This window comes from Clarias gariepinus, chromosome 19 (genome assembly GCF_024256425.1).
Source record: "Clarias gariepinus isolate MV-2021 ecotype Netherlands chromosome 19, CGAR_prim_01v2, whole genome shotgun sequence".
NCBI lineage: Eukaryota > Metazoa > Chordata > Actinopteri > Siluriformes > Clariidae > Clarias > Clarias gariepinus.
The window spans coordinates 1,875,868-1,893,053 of record NC_071118.1 but is presented as its reverse complement, the minus strand read 5'-3'; the positions used below and the strand labels follow the sequence as shown (position 1 = coordinate 1,893,053).

At 39.4% G+C, this 17,186-nt stretch overlaps 1 protein-coding gene across 1 annotated transcript; it reads left to right on the top strand.

The window, feature by feature from the left end:
* The first annotated feature begins 3,617 nt into the window (after positions 1-3,617).
* On the top strand, positions 3,618-15,859 carry zgc:77151 (uncharacterized protein LOC337153 homolog). Its single transcript, XM_053479312.1, has 10 exons — positions 3,618-3,669; positions 6,556-6,816; positions 8,559-8,727; positions 8,837-9,073; positions 9,634-9,746; positions 9,848-9,992; positions 10,163-10,215; positions 12,050-12,147; positions 12,245-12,395; positions 14,037-15,859. The coding sequence occupies exons 1-10, from the start codon at positions 3,649-3,651 to the stop codon at positions 15,300-15,302; spliced, it is 2,514 nt and encodes an 837-aa protein (XP_053335287.1). The 5' UTR covers positions 3,618-3,648; the 3' UTR covers positions 15,303-15,859.
* Positions 15,860-17,186: the final 1,327 nt, after the last annotated feature.

The window sequence follows — 17,186 nt, the reverse complement described above, 5'->3', positions numbered from 1 at the left end:
ACTGCAAAGGACCTACAGGAAGATTTGGTGGCAGCAGCACTGAAGTTACATTCTGCTCCATAAGGTGCAAACTGAACACTGAAGCTCGCCTCAGGACGTACCCCAATACTGACCTGAGAACACAGGAGAAGTTGGCTCCAATATGCTAAAAACATCTAAAAACACAAGTTCTATGGACTGATGAAACAAAACTTTCTGGCTCTATAAATCAGCAGTATGTGTGAAGCAGAAGGAATGAAGCTTACGCAGCAAACTGCTCCCTGTGCAAACTACAGTGAAGCACGGTGGTGGCTCAGTGATGCTCTGGGGCAGCTTTGCTTCCTCTGAGGGATCTGTGAGGATGCTGAACCTTTGGCGTCATTGCACTTTCAAACAAGACAATGATCACAAGCATACTTTAAAGTCCCTTGAGGCTTTGTTTTAGATGAAGTATGATAGGGTTCTAGAGTCGTCATCACAGTCACCTGACATGAAACCCATAAAAATATTTGGTGGTATTTAAAAAAAGCAGTTGCAACAGACAAACCCAAGAATTTTACTGAACTAGAGGCCAATGTCCATGAGGAGTGAGCTAATCAATCAATCAATCAATCAATCAATCAACAATTATTTGTATAGCACCTTACAACAACCTAAGTTGAACCAAGGTGCTTCACAGCATTAAAACAAAATAAAACATTAATATATATATATATAAGTTTGCAGCAGGTCATAATAGCAGACGCTCTCATCAAGGGGTTCTTTTTTATACTGTAGTGGTCATGTAGCATTTTGGGTTGACTTTGGAGAAACCATTTGTTATATTAGTTGTGTTGAGCTTTTTAAAGTATTATTATTTGAATTGAAAATTCTAATTGCTGAAAGTTGCAATAAACCTATTTAATTTTCAATGCTGGTTTAATCATTTCAAGCGTACCAGTAAATTATACACTGCTGCTTATGTATTTAGGGTCGCAGGGGGCTCGAGCCCATGCCAGAGAGCTCAAGGCAGGGTACTGTACCGTACACTGGTTAGGTTTACATACAGAAGTGGACTACTATTGCACTACTGCACTTTAAAGATGGACAATATGATTGCTGCTCATCATTTCATTTCACACTGCATGACCACACCGTACTGCTGTTGTCTGCACCCTCCACATACTTAATACAGTTTATTTATACAGTTCTTATTTTTTTTCCTACTTTATTTTATTGCAACAAATTTTTATATTATTTTTGGTCTTTTTTAAGACTATTGGTGGGATTCGAGCCCCAGCTTTAAGTTGTAGGTGACTGCACGAAGCCCCCTGAGTTTATGTATTCTTTCTGTGAGTAACAGGCTGCTGCTGGACCCCTCTTTGCCTGTTCAGACATGATATAAGACAATAAGCTTTTTACGTTTTAGCGACACCCAGTGTCCAGAACTAGGAACTTCACTCGAAATTCTTTCAAAAATGGCGGCAGCCAAACAATGATCCTGTAAACTTTCAGCAGTTGCGTTACACCATCTAGAAATCATAAACTCCTTATTTAACATACAGCACTTTAATTATTATATATTATTCCATGTGATTATAAGTAATTATGCCCATTAAACAGCTTGTATATAGTTATAGGGTATCTAGTGTTTCTTATTAGCTTATAAGATTATATTAAACCTTAATTAATAAGATTATTAAACCTATTGCTTAATAGACATTTGCACTAAACTCTTGCTTAAAATAATCTTGTGCTGTTGTGCTGACATTAAGCCGGTTAATTGTAGGGGGGGAAAGGCAATAAATAAAATTGGATAATAAAATGTAAATATTTAGAGCTCTAAAAGATCTTTTAAGGCATTTAGGAAGTAATCTGAGTAATGTTACTTTTGATTGAGAAATATGTCTTTAAAATGGTTAATAACATTGTCTGTATAGGAGACTGTTAAATCTGTTTAAAAAAGAAAACTGGTTATAAACAAGCTAACATTTAAATACATGTTATTTGACTCTGCAGAGAGAGAGAGAGAGAGAGAGAGAGAGAAGCTCTTAAGGAAACTTTATATTGCTTTTCTTTTTTGAGACACTGCAAACTTCCTTTTCCTTTTCCTTTTTGCAAACTTAATTGGCTACAGTAAAAAAAAAAAAAAAAAAAGCTAAGATTCTAATCAATACACTTTAAAATTATAGCTATGCTAAAATCATGAGCCTTACTACTGAGTAGTTTTATCCGTCTCCCTCAAAGCAGGATGAAACTGAAAAAAAAAAAAAAATAGCATTAGATAAATTTTGGAAGACTTTAAATACATATTTTGCATCGAATAATATAAAGAAACCTGTCGCAGGATACTTTACAAGAGTCCTCTCTATTAACATTAGTGGTAAAACAGTAGACTGGAGTTTTTGTAACTTGAAACCAGAAACAATTGTGCACATTTGTCACTTTTTTATTTAATCATTTACATCTTTTAAACATGCTATAGGTACATGCATATGCGTAATGACTATAAATCTATAAATATAATAATTATTTAGTTTTATAAAGTAAAAAAAAAAAGCTACAAATATTAGTTTACTTATATGATTCATGCCTTGAATACCTATAGTAGGTTTATTATATATAAAACTTCTGTACTTGGGTTCATTAGTCACGTGTTCTGTTGATTTGTTCTTGATGATGTATGTGTTTATGAATGTGGTCTGTTCACTTGATTTTTTTTTTAAGTCTAATTGTAATTTAGAAAATAACATACATGATATATGAATTATTTAAAAACTATTTTTATTTGAAAATAGTTAAAAAACTTTGATATATTTCTAATATTTTCTGCTCTCTCCCTCTCATATAAGCACTTTATATCATATAGTATGTTATAATCATGCCCTTGGGGTTGCTCTCTACGTGCTGATCTTTGCCAAAAATAAAATGCATATACGTCGTCCTTATGGCGTGGCAACGTCACGTGACCAGAAGGCTTCACCACATTTTACGACAGTTGCCGAATTAAAGTTCGTCTTCCTCAAAGCAGGGTGGAACTGAAAAAAAAAGAAAAAACACAAAAAAACACAAAATAGATTTAAATATCAGTCTAACGTCTCGACCTGTGACTCAACATAATCATCAAATATACATAAATAAATAAATAAATAAAAACTTTTTTTTTTCTGGGAACATTAACAGCCTGAGATAGGATTATTTCAACATTGATATTGATACTGATATGTAAAGCTCTATGACCAAATTATACATTTTTTAGTAAAAAAAATAAAAATAAAAAAGCACAGTAGAGTTGTTTAAAGGGTCACTGATAAATTATATACTTTATTATAATTATTATAATAATACAGCCGTTGAAAATCAAGTTTGTTTGGCCACACCTATAGATCCTGCCCTATTTTGACACTTAAAAAGAAAGAACAAAGCACAAGCTGTTTATTATGTTCCATTATCTGTATATTTTTTGCTTTGAACTGTTGCCATGGTCACGTGCTAACTAAAAGGATACTACATTTTTTTTTAAATATATATGTATATAACGTGAAGCACTGTTTTTAGTGTATATTTTAATATATTTTAGTGGATGTAGTACCCGGCTGTGTAACCCGATAGGGGGCAGAGAGAGAGAGAGAGAGAGAGAGAGAGAGAGAAAGGGGGTGGGGGTGGGGGGTGAGGGAATGTTGGACTGCAATGGAGCAGAATGCCATACAGGTAATGGAAACTCCAACTTTATATTACATTAAATCAACGTCTTGTATCGTTTTATACCCTGAAATAATGAATCCATCCGATTAGGAATAATTCTACGCTTTATTCTGAGGGCTCGGTGATTATTATGGCGCCTAATATCGCCTTGTTTTTATGAATTCGCCTTAAACGCTGATTTGATCCTCGTCCTATCAAAAGCCTGCACGGGTTTCTGTTGATTTGGACGGGAAAGTTTTTTTGGAGGGGGTAATTGCTCTTTTTTTTAAAGGAAAAAATAAGAAGAAGAAAAAGAAAAGTTGCGCGTAATTCTTTGTTTTTTGTCGCCTTTCGAATTTTATTATAATCCGGTGGCAGTGGATTCCACATAATCACTGGGATTATTTTGTTGGTTAATGATTAATTTCTTTGTGTGCTGTAGAAGCTACCTAGCTCTCTCTCTCTCTCTCTTTCTCTCTCCTTCTCTCTTTTTCTCTCCACCACTTTTTACCCCTACCCCCACCACCACTGCACTTTTCTTTCTACATTTTCCCCCAACCGAAATATTAAATTACTATCATTACATTTGTGCCTTTTATTAATGATAATATTAATCATTTCTGTTCGCTCGGATTCATATCGAGCTGCTCGGGGGACAAACGGCTCGGATACAATGTTGCATTCTGTTTGATTTTTGTTTAAAAATTGAAATCGCTACATTGTTTCCGAGCCGCTCGCTCTTGTGAAGAAACCCGAATTAAACAGGAACTCAAGGTCTGTTTGTTTTATACGACGTGCTGATCAAGAGATATAATAATACTGTATATTTAAAAAAAAAAATCTATCATATCATCATCAGGCTTGACAGAAAGTATTGATTTTTTTTCTTCTCTTTATTATAGTTAACCCTGATATCGTGTCGTGATCTATTTTATTATTAATATTTTCATTATTTTATTTTTTAAAAATAAAACGAATATGTGCTAATATTAGTAGCACACAATATTGCTTTCCAAATGTCCAAAATGGCTTCCATTTAAGAAGCACATTTCACAGTTCTCTGATACTTTATAGGAAGTACTTTTATAGCAAAACGACTTAAACATTTTCTGTATAACTCTTATAAAGGAAGTGACTTGTTGTTCAATTATTCACACACAAACAGCCTGAGGCATTTATCCTGGGTGGGTTTTTTCTCTCTCTCTCTCTCTCACTCCTTTTTTTTCTCTCTCATATTATAACTACTTGCTGTAACATTTTTACTTAAGTCCTAGCCAGCCATGTTGCATAATAAGTAAAAAAAAAAAAAAACTTACAAGAAACATCAAGGTCAACTACTAGTACAGCCCTCTCAGTCTTCAGCTCACTACCATGTTGGATTTTTTATTATTATTAATATTACTATTATTATTATTAAAGTTGCTACCCCAAACCTCAACGATCTGCGTGTTCACTGTAACGAGAGAATGAGAGGCATTAAATATATATAAAAATATACATTTTATTTTTGGGCTCATAACCCAGTCTTTAGTTATGGTCTTACAATGTTTTTCATGGTTTAGAAGCTGTACATGTGGCCTCTAAAGCTTTGCTCCCATAGGAGAAACCCTGCAGGGGGGTAATGGAGGCCCCGATGGAGGCGGGCGGTGGGGGTAAGGGGGTTAGGAAAGGCTGCCAGTTGCTTATTTCCTTTCTCCCTACTGCCTTGTTTAAAAGAAATAAAAAATATATATATATGGGGGCTCAGTGGGAAATATTTTTTTTTTTTGCAACGCAACATGTCTGCGATTTTTACATCACACGAGAAGTTAAAAGCCCTAACATGACAAGCTCTCTGATATGGCCTTGAAAAGTCTTTTTGGATTAATAAGTAAGCATATACGCATGGAATACTCCTTTGTTGCCCTGAAAATGGTGATATTCTTGAACCATATAAGTTTTTACTTAACTTCCATCACTTACTGTATCAGTGCTGGTCCTCAGTTGTCTGTCTGTTTTCAGCAATGGAAACGTTAGGGTACTAGTCAGAACCCGGACGTTTTGGGGTTGTAGATGATGGAAATCAGTGATTTAATGTTTTTCCCCTCGTTTTTGAACATGGTGGTTTTTCTATGTGTTGAAAAGAGACATACTCTCTCTTTGTTTTAAGGGAAACAAGATGTTGAGTTGCTTTTTTTTTTAAAAAAAGAAAGGATTATTGCAGAAGAAATATGATCACATGAGGTGGAGGAACGTGTTGAGTTTATAAAGTTGACCTTTAAATCCCATGATAAAGTTATTTTCTGTCTTATTTGGCTATTTGGATTGGAAATGAGGAAAGTTTTACAATTCTTTATACCAAAGTGCAGAAAGTTTCTCAAACAGGAAAGTGTTCGTCCAAGTTCCATCACATAATTTAAGTTCTGAATGAAAAAAAAAAAGTAAATATTGCAATTTAACAATAGTTGTCGATATGGTGAAGTTTGTTTTAATGAGGTGTTTTCCCAGTTACGCAGTATAACATGACAAAATGAGCTTTTTTTTTATTTTTGAAAAGTAGAGGGGATGGTGCCGGAGCGTCTGTTTGTAACAGCTGTAAACAGGAATTAACTTTTTAATTGTGTGGAAATTCCACAACATGACATTTAAGTATAAATTGTTAAAAAACAACACGGTTCAGAAGTAATTACATATAAAATTGTAATCAGAAGCAGATCGTTCTGGTTTAGGAGGATTAAGTAATTCAGAATGTGCTGGTTTTGGGATGGTGACGTTGGCTCCTGACGGGTCTATTGATTATTTTTCTTTCACAACACACCCTGTTTGGTTTTCACTCCTTCCATGTAAGTTATCAGGCACTATTTTAATTCCTCTGTTCCAAGGAACCAGAAGTTGAATTCAATGTTTTTGTGTTTTGTTCCTATTTCGTGTCAGTGGTTAGGCCCCCCGTGCTGCCTGCGAGGCTCCTTCGCCTTCTACAAGTCGGTGAGCTGCAAGCCCGAGTCCGGTGGCCCCGTTAAGGTCTGGAGACTTGGAGAGTTCTACTATGTGCGCTGTGGCCCTCAGGAGCCCGTGTGTATCGCTGAGATCACCCTGCTATGGGAGGATCAGAGACAGCGTCACCCTCTGGCCAGCTGCAGACTTTATTACCTACCAGATGACACGCCTAAGGGCAGAACCAAGGAACACGGAGAGGTGAATAAGCAGGTTTTAAAAGTTCAGACGCTGAAATACTTTCACTTTTTTCTGTACTGTTCAATCCTTTTCCTCTTTTAAACATTTCAAAATTTTATACCTTACAGTATTTTTAGGTCTGTCTGGAAACAGGATATGCTGATGCTTAATGTCTGTGTTTGAGTCATTTTGAAAACAATATTATCAAGCGAGTCTGTCGAGACTCTCTTACAGAAGTGCCAGCAAACCACCACCACGATACCAACCCCCCCCGCCCCCCGCCCCACCCCAAAAACCCCCACCCTTGGTGTGTTCAATTTATTTTTAAATCACACGACAGTTCTGGAAATGACTCGGTTAATATCCAGGTGGTTATGGTCATTATTTAGTGAGCATATTTTTGCAGTAAACACATTATATAAAATGAACTAATTGAAAACACGGTCATAAAAAAGTCCAAGTTGTATTCTAACTCGTAACCAGGAAATGCTGTTCAAGTGTTACTAAAATTAAAAGTTTACAGCTTGAGTAAATGAATACAGTGGCATGTGATCGCCTTGTCGTTCTTTAAATTAACTTTTTGCACAGTCTGTGGTTGTGAGTACAGTTTAACATTTATTTAACATCTACGTATTTTAAAAAAGAGAGAGAAAAAAAAGTTAGCTAATATTTATTTCAAAAAGATATTTTAAGACAACCCAGTGGTAAAAGATGTTCAGTCCATTACCACTGAAAATGTAAAAGTGAGAAAGTTAACTGATTATCTTTTAGATACAGTTGATTTGTACCAGGCAGAACTGGAGAATATCATCCATACTGGGTATGTTTAAATCCAGTGTGATGTCTTTCCTCCCATTTGGACCAGTATCATTTTTGTTTTTAACCAGTCTGATGTTAAACTTGGTACTAGGCGGAGGAATCCTTAGGGAGCATCCGATAAAATGTTATCACAATACCTAGGAATTGACTCTGTAACTATCACGATTTCATGAACATCCTGATTTAATACGACATGCTTTTGGATTTTGTTGCAAAGTTAAATCCATAAACGATGTACAAAATGTCGAGTTATACTTCTAAAAGTTTATTCTTATGAACATTGTATTTAAATGAAAGCTTCACCTTATCTAAACTGTCTTATTATCGCGGTGTTTAACTTGTCCATGACTTTTATCTGACTCCCCTTTTCCACGAACATTATGAACACCAAAGGTTCCTCCATACATTCAGTTTAAACAGAAAAGGAGAAGCCCATGTTTTTTGTGTGTCATCTGCAATAAGTGTTAGTTCTAAACAAGTTTAATGAATAATTGGCTCCTGATGCATGAGTGTGATGCTGCGCCGTGTGCTAATGTGTGAATAGTTGAGAATGTGCCACCTGTAGGATTGTAGCGGAACTGCGAGTTTCACAACCTCTGATACTTTAGAGTACACGAAGGACTCACAATATTTTCGTTCTGTTTTTGCTTGATGTGTGCGTGTGTAATAAGACGACGTGTGAGTCATGGCTTCAGGGATCAGAACTCGGATTTCTTGCCCTTGTTTGACTTAAACCTTAAAAAGCAAAGCCAAATTTCTAAATTCAACAACAGGCATTACGTTCTTCAAGAATTAGTACAAAAGCTAAGTGGATCATGAGCAGGATTCAGTTTGTGGAATAAGCCAGTCTTAAACCTACAGAGATTTTGCATCATGGTATGGATTATATTGAGCACTCGCTATAATTGTGTGTGTTTGTGTGTGTGTGTGTGTGTGCACGCCAGGATGAAGTCATCGGTGTCTCAAAGAAGGTTGTGGTGCGAGTGGACAACCTGGTGAAATGGACCTGTTCGGAGCCACCCGAGTGGAAGCAGAACGCCACGAAAATCGGCGACCTCCACGTGCTCAAAGGTTCCCCCTGTATAACCGATCAACAGGAAGTGAAAGCCAAGGGTGAGCTTTAAGTATGACGTGTGACGTGCCGTCCGAAACGCCGCTCTACATGCGATACGTTTGGAGAACATTCCTTCTGTTTATTTATTTATTAATTTATTTCCTCCAGATGATGTTTCAGGAGTTCAGCACAGGGTCAAGGTGCTCAGTTACCCGCAGTACTGCCGCTTTCGCTCCCTTCAGAAACGGATCCAGGACCGCGCGGGCTGGTCCACTCCGCAAGACCCCCACCTCCTGGCCTTGGGCTGGATCAAAATGACGCTACACAACACCCGAGTCCTGTACTGCAGAGACACCTTCAGCCATCCCAGTCTGGGCACCAACCCGAGTTTAACGCCCGAGTTTGGTGAGTCCACAGTACGAGCTCCAGGGAAAATCGCTCGGCACACGCGAGCAGAGAAATCCGTCCGTGATTATCGGCATTTGGATGTGCAATAATGATGGACGTGGTTTTTTTTTTTCATCGTGTGAACTTTAGTGTAGTTTCTTAGACAGGCGACGTCGTTATAAATGGTTAAAAAGCAAAGCGTGTCGTTTATTATTAAATAAAAAAATGAATCGCTGACAGATGGCTACGGTCTGACAGTAATAAAGCGTGTGGTTAAAGAGAAATGATCAACTCGGCTGTACGCTTGGCTGCACCACTCCGTCCTGCCAATGATTATTTTCTTATAACAGCACACACAGCAAGTGTGTTCCATTCCTCTATACTTCAGACAGAAGTCTATTTTGTATCACAAACTGTTTATGCGATAAAAATGCGTCTAGCGTCTGTGCTGTCAGTAAATCCCACATAGACGCCCACAATGGAATAAACGCAGTCAATTGCAATAAATATTCAAACCAATCCATTGCTTTTAAAATCAGGATTTTAAAATGGCTGCCCGGTTTGTGCGTCTGTCTCAGGATGCCTTTCTGTGAGCCTGAAGGGACGGCCTCGGAAAAGACGAGGCAGAGACGGCGAGGGACTCGATCAGCAAAGCCTCAACCACTCCGAGTCATGGGGAGAGAGAACCAAGGTACGCGTTCTGTAGAGATCCTACATATTTAAGGCGAGCACCCGGCCATGTTCTGGCGATTGAGAATTATGACGATCGAGTGCTTAATGTGTGGCGTGCAGGAGAACGTCATGAGCAACGTGGAGACGATGGCGGGAAGCTGGCTTCCTCATCCTGAAGAGAAGATCTTCCTGGATCAGCTGTATCTCTTCATGGAGCGGAGAGGATCCCCCATCTGCAAGGTTCCCAACCTCGGCTTCAAAAAGAGTGAGTAGTAGCTTCCCGGGGTACGCGCACGGCCGTTATTAGGCAGATCATGCATGAAAGTATGAAAATTCCTATGCATTTCATACTTTTCATGTTTGTTTTTTTCATTATTATTGATTAATCCTGAATTCTTTATTCCATGTGTAATAGTAATGGTTGTTTGTCCTCAGTTGATCTCTTCCTGATGTACTCGGTTGTCAACAAGCTGGGGGGATATGAGGCGGTAAGTTTTAAATATGACATTACATACTGTGTATAGAATCTTTAGTGTAGAGATGGAAATGTTTACGATTCCTGCACATTTTTCTTTACCCATAGTTGAACATGTTAACAATCGATAATCACCAAAAACCTTTTTTTAAAAACCCAACAGATTAGTTGCATGAGAAAAGTTAATTAAGCCCACACAGTTTAAATCGACAGACTTTTGAAGACGCTGCTACTGTAGTGCATTTCTGCCCTCCGTGAAGGTGCGCCCCCTTGTGGTGTCCAAGTTAACAGAATCTTTGAGCCTGGGAGAAATACTATGCAAGACAAACATTAGTTGATATGTATATACCTGTATTTCATTGGTAAAATTCTTAATGGCGATTAATTACATAAAAGATTAATCATAAACATACACCTTATTGGGTGTGATTGTATTGATTTATTTTTTTTCCCCTCTCACAGTCGGGGAGTTAAAATGTGAGGATAAGATGATTATTGACGCAGCTTGATATCTAGAATGTTGCAAAATATTAATTAAAACTGTACTGTCAGGTTTCAAAACTGTTAAACTTATTATTATTATTATTATTATATAATTAATTATTTATTTATTATTTTAATTAAAGTGTCTTTCACACCAGAGACTTGCAGAGTGACTGTTTAAAGTTAAAATAAAGCATATATTTGTGTATAATATATTAAAGCTTATATGATAGACAGTGGTAGCATATATTATAATATTTAGTTTCAGACTGGCACTCCATGTGGTCATGGGGCATCGGTGGCTCAGTGGTAGGTTTCTCACCTGCCATGCTGAAGGACCGGGTTCGATTCCCAGCCGATGCTCAAACCCCAGCCTCTGGATGCAGTGCCGGTCCCAAGCCCAGTTAAATTGGAAGGGTTGTGTCAGTAAGGGCAGCCGGGCGTAAAAAAACCTGTGCCAAGTTGTGTGTAGCTTGGATGGTCCCGCTGTGGCGACTCTTCAACAAGAGCAGCCGAAAGATTAACATCAACTCTTCAATGGGGGTCACTGGTCCCAAAAATTAGCAAATCCCGAATGGTACAAATAAATCTTACTGCGGTCGAAACTTTTTTTTTTTTTTTTTTTTTTTTTTTTTTTTTTTATAAATTTAGTCCTGTCCAATTCTTTTTTCCCCGATTTTCTCCCCAATCTAGTCGTGGCCAATTACTCCCCGTCACTAGGGGGCTCCCACACACATCGAGGCTACTACAACCACTCAGTCGGGAGGGCGAAAGCTATCCCGTGTTTCCTCCGAACCACGTGACGCGAGCCGACCGCATCTTTTCGAACTGCTCGCTCACGCACCGTTAGGGGCGGAGTAACACACTCGGAGGAAAGCGCTAGCCGCTCCCACCGTGTGCGCGAGCTCACAGACGCCCCTGATTGGCTGTAGCGCCGTGACTAATGTGGGAGCGCAAGTACCTCTCATCCCTCCCCCCTGAGAGAGCTCGGCCAATCAGCTCTCTCTGTGCCTCCGGCTGTGAGAGGTAACAGCATCACCCGGGGTTCGAACCAGCGACCTCCGGATGATAGGGTGAGCGCTTTACCACTGCGCCACTCGGAGGCCCTGCGGTCGAAACTTGCGCCGACTTTGTCGTTCACTTTTCTTTATTGAATTGTACAGAAGCTCGTCCACTTACTCAAGCGTTTCTGTCGAGCAGAAAGAACAGAGCTTTAAAGCTGGATGGAAACGTGCATTAGGACGTTGCTTATGTTATATTATGTTCTGGAAAGAATCGCTCTTGTTATGGCAAAGCTTGTGAAAAAGGGAGAGTAAATCTGAGACTCACTATATCAAGTTCTCACGCCAGTGTTTTGCCTGCAGGTGACGTCTCGGCGCATGTGGAAAGCGGTCTACAACGAGCTAGGCGGAAGTCCAGGCAGTACCAGCGCTGCCACCTGCACCAGGAGACATTATGAAAAGTGAGTCCCATTACAGCAACAAGTCAGTGGCGCCGCTGTCATGATCCCCAGCTCACACTGTGACACTGGTTCATTTGATTTGTTCCTGGAACCACAGGTTGATGCTGCCGTACGAGCAGCACATAAGGGGAGGAAATCAACAGCAGCTCAGCAAACCCAAACCTCCAGCAGCTTCAGTGACGTCCATCAGAAAGCCTGTGCGCGGGAGACTCCCGGGCGCTCAGAGGAAGAACGGGATCACCGGTCGGGTAAGTCGGGTTCGATTTTGTGGAATAGAACTTCTCCAATGTGACGCAGGGCTTGTTTTTTGTGAATCTGCTTATTAGGGCCAATACAGAGCACCCTGGAGGAAAGGTTTGGGTTTTTGAAGATGATTTGCATGATATGAAAAACAAACAGATTTTATCATTTTGAAAATAAGGAAATGATTGTAGCTTAGAGATGATTTTGGGGGACTTATGATTTAATACTTACATGCTGCGTAAAGAATTACATACAGCATTTATGTAAATATTGCAGAGTTATTGCAGATAAAACAAAGTAAAATGTATGTTAAAGAGCTTTTCATACTATGTTACTATGTGTTATGGACATCTGAAACAATATACAATCTGAAACAGTTAATACAAAAATATTTTTTTGAGATAATCTCGCTTTAATTTTGAAAACTATTTGTTTTTATGTTTCATGCAGTCATGTCCATAAGTATTTGGACACAGTTTTGTCTCCGTGCCTCTGTGTTACCACCACATGTTTGTTACACTGTGATCAGGATGGGATTGAAGTCCAGACTTTCAGCTTCAATTCAAATACCTTCAACAAAAATATTGCATTAACCGTTCAAAAATTAACGCCACTTTTATTAGAAGGTGCCTCCATCTTCGCAGGTTCAAAACTAAATGGACAGCTGATTGATAAGCCAGTTGTGGCCTTTTTCACACCAGATTGAAGAAATAAAAGGCCTCACTAGTGTTCGAGATAGCACGGTGGTTTCTGAAGTGTATAGAATGTATCCACTTTCAGCTCAGATTCAGTCAAATACTTCAGAAAATGTAAAAGGGCGTTGGTGGCTCAGTGGTAGGTTTCTCACCTACCATGCAAAAGGCCAGGGTTCCATTCCCTGTCGGTGCCCAAACCCCAGGCCACTGGAAGCAGTGCCGGTCCCAAGCCCGGATAAAATGGAAGGTTGCATCAGAAAGGGCATCTGGCGCAATAAAATCTGTGCCAAGCTTGGGGGGGGGGGGGGGGGGTGTTATTTTGCAGTATTTTGGTTAAAGTCATTGAATTAAAGCTGAACGTCTGCACTGTAACCCCATCCTAATTGCTTAAATTAAAATTTAGCGTGGTGGCTTACAGAGCCAAATACGACTAAATATGGTCATGCTGTCCAAATACTTATGGACCTGACTGTATCCAGGCGAAACTTTTAAAATCATCCAATTAAATGCTTGGAAAGAACAACAACCAGCCTCTAGAGGTGTGTCTTTCTGTAAAGTAGCAGCTTTGAAGCAACGAGCATTATTCATCAGGTTTATTTATACACACTTTAAGCGAAGGACCGTCACAAGCAGCTTAAGGGAAATATGATGTTAATAACAGTAGATACTTTTACTTTGAGTATTCTGTCACAGTGCAGTCTTTGTTTCTCATACCTTTACTTAAGTGTAATGCACAGACACACACACACAACCAGTTTAGCCAGCTTGTGATGTCACTATAAAAGAGCGCATTGTTAAAACTGCAGATAAAATTTCCGATATGGATTCTATCAGTCACATAATTTAAATTGGTTTTACGAATGTTCCTTTGTATAATAGTTATTTGAGAATGACATGGAGGGGAAAACTATGGAAAATCCTTAACTGAATTTTTGTTTTCCGCTTCAACAGACACCACAAGATGGCGTCGGTGTACGGAAAAGAGGGCGACCTCCTGGCAAACGGAACGTTAAAGTTTTTGTCCGAGGCAGAGTTGGTAGACCCCCGTCTCATCCTAAACCTTCAAGTGAGAAGGTAGTGAGTAAAGTCGCCAGCCCGATCTCCGTCATCCAGGAGCTAAGGATTTCTCCAGCACCCACAACTGCTACCACTACGCCCCATCTACCTAAAGATGAGGAAGATAAGACGATAAAGCAGGAGAATGAACCTTCCAGTCCTTGCTTAACGTCTGGCCAATCCAAGCTGCAGATTGGGGGCTCTCTAGAAGGCTTCAGCCCGACTAAGGGGATGTGTCCCCTGGACTTCTTCAGAGCTCACTTGGGCCTCAGTGGTGTGAGCAGTTCAGAGACGACACAGGAGGCTTCAATCACAAGCCAGACCAATGCTAGGAGTCCAGACACGCCAGAGGATTTGCATCACCAGTGTTCTGGGTGCAACTCGACGCATCCGTCTTGGACTGGAGGCCCAAGAGAGGGCCTGACTGCCAGACCTCAGTTTCCTCCACTTAAGATCCTCCCATTGGATATCGATTGTAGTCTTCAGTTGCGGCAGTTGATGCACACCCGCCTCGGTGCCGCACATATGAACACGTTCACCAAACGTCTTTCGGAAGCATTGGCTCAGGATCTTAGCAAGACCAACGGTCATGCTGTGCCGGTTCCCCAGGAGCAGGCTGTTCCTCTCAACCTAAGTAAGAAACCCACAACCAAGAGGTCTTCAGATGACATGGATCCCCAGTGGCAAAGAGACTCTGAGACCAAGCGGCTGAAGATGGAACCTGTAGACCTTCGTCTCACACTAAAGCAGAACGGAGGGTCTTCAGGACAGACGACGGTCCAGGACGAGCCTGCTGATCTGAGCTGTCCACGCAGGGCCAGGGCTTTTCAGGACATGTCTAGCTTGGTCTTGACCGGACCTCAGGATTCACCTCTATCTCCAACATCTGACCTAAATCCTTCCACAGACTCCGTTTTCCCTTTAAGTCTCGTCTCGTCATCAGGCACTGCTCTGAAATGGCAGGAAAACAATTTAAACGTCGTTGATCTGAAGTTAGGCGAGACTCCTGAGAGAATTGTGGTTAATCAGGCCGCGGAATCTTGCCCTAAAAGTGAGCAGCTCTCCCAACATATTCCTTTTGAGGATTCCAAGACGAGGGATTATAAAGTTCCCTCTCTCAAAGAGTTCCCCAGTTTTTCCAAGCCATCGCAAAGTTGTTGATGTGCAGGCATAAAGGCATGTCTGTCTGAAGAAAAGTCCAACTTTGTCCTCCTCACTCCTTTTTGTACGTACACTCACTGGACACTATCGCCGTTCCTCTGTTTATTTATGTAATTACATAAATCAGCCAATCTTGGAGCAGAATCGCTCTATGAAACGTCAAAATCAAACATCAGCACGGAATCCGTTTTGGACAAACGTGTCCACTAGGTAGCCTCAGAGTTCTGCTCTTCACTATAATGAGAGGAACCAGACGTCATCCGCTGTTGTAGCTCAACCGCTTCGACTTCAGTGTTGATGATTTTCTGCTCATCACGGCTCTACACAGTGGTTACTTAAGGTTCTGTACCTCAAACCAGTCAGTCCAGTTCTTCTCAGACCTCTCTCAACATTAATATATTCCATTGCCACTACCTGATTGGCTGATTCGGATCATCAGCGTTAATGAGCAGGAGTACGGGTGTTCCTGTAAAAGTGACCAGTCGGTGGACAGTCCTGCTTTTTTTTTTTTTTTTTTTTTTTTTTTGCCCAAGCATCTAAAACACTACTACTGTACTCTTTTTTTTTTTTTTTTAACAAAAGACCAATTGTCTTATGCAGTCAGAAGACTTATTTTATACTTTTAGCCTATTTTATTACACAACATAGCGCGGCCCAGCCAACGAAGGGTATTTCACTTGACTCGGGGGAACATTTAGATTTTGTTCTCTACATGTACGGTGCTTTTATGTCGACAGTTAATTCGTAATCCTGTATTTTAAGATAACTTGCAAAATGTCACTTAGCAGATCACAAATATGCGTGTTAACTTAAAAAGAAAAACAGTTCCACAGGAATTGGACTGCTACTGTAGTTAGTTTAAATTTTTTGGGGTCATTTTACAGTCATAAATATGCTATTTTTAGCTTTATCGTTATTGCTTTATATATATATATATATATATATATATATAGTGGACTTAAAAATTATTTTATTTTTTTGTAAGACTTAAATCTTAAGGTGCCGTTAATTTTATGATTTTTATCCTTTTATATCTTTTACACATTTTTCCCTTCTGTTAACCAAAAACTAGCCATGCAGTCAACATTCTTTGAGTGTTTCATGTTTGGTGGTTGTTCATATTAAACTTGTGCAATTAGCGAATTTTAGGTTTTAAGGGTCCAGCAAGAGTTGTGGGTTTTTATTTGATTTTCATATATTTTTTTTAATAAGGGCATTGATTTGATTAGATTTTTTTGATTGTTAAATGCTTAATTTAGATGAATGAGTTGTTCTTGATCAGCAAAAGGCTGATAATTGTTCATAAACTCTTCCTCAATGCAACGATCCTGAACTTGTTTACAGAAGCAGGCAATACAGAGCGATCGCGAGAACGTCATAAACGTTTTTCTGTCGTTTTTCTGATCATGCGGCAATTTTATGTCGTATGAAAAGTTTTTAGAGGAAATCTTCTAATAAAGGAACGGTCTGACTCGTTATATGCTTTGCAGAATGCAAAATGCCAGCATTAGTTTTATTTTAATAATTAAAAAGATAAAACTTATACATAGCCATCCGTCGCCATTTTGAATGCTTAGGTCAGTTTGTCCTCCATGTTGCAGCATTTCTTTTTCTTTTTTCCTTTTAATTGTCCGTCAATACTGCGTCCCAGCATTTAACTGATCAGATGAAATGTAGTAGCACTGTTTTATTAAGTTGTACCGTTAATAGATTTAATCTCGTGCATTGGTTCAGTGCTCTTAATGCCAATTCCATGTCTGATTAAAAAGCCAACTTTTTTTGTCTCCTCTTGCTGTTGTTCACACGATGCCTGCTGGACTAAGCTGCTTTCGAACCCATGCTGATGAATGTGGATTATCCAGTCCTGTGTCTTATCTGTTAAAC

Bases quoted from the DNA above. Each gene is read 5' to 3' on its own strand.
- zgc:77151 (XM_053479312.1), top strand. From the start codon at position 3,649: ATGGAGCAGAATGCCATACAG. The intron at 6,817-8,558 runs GTGAATAAGCAG...TGTGCACGCCAG, and splicing joins GAACCAAGGAACACGGAGAG to GATGAAGTCATCGGTGTCTC. The intron at 12,148-12,244 runs GTGAGTCCCATT...CTGGAACCACAG, and splicing joins ACCAGGAGACATTATGAAAA to GTTGATGCTGCCGTACGAGC.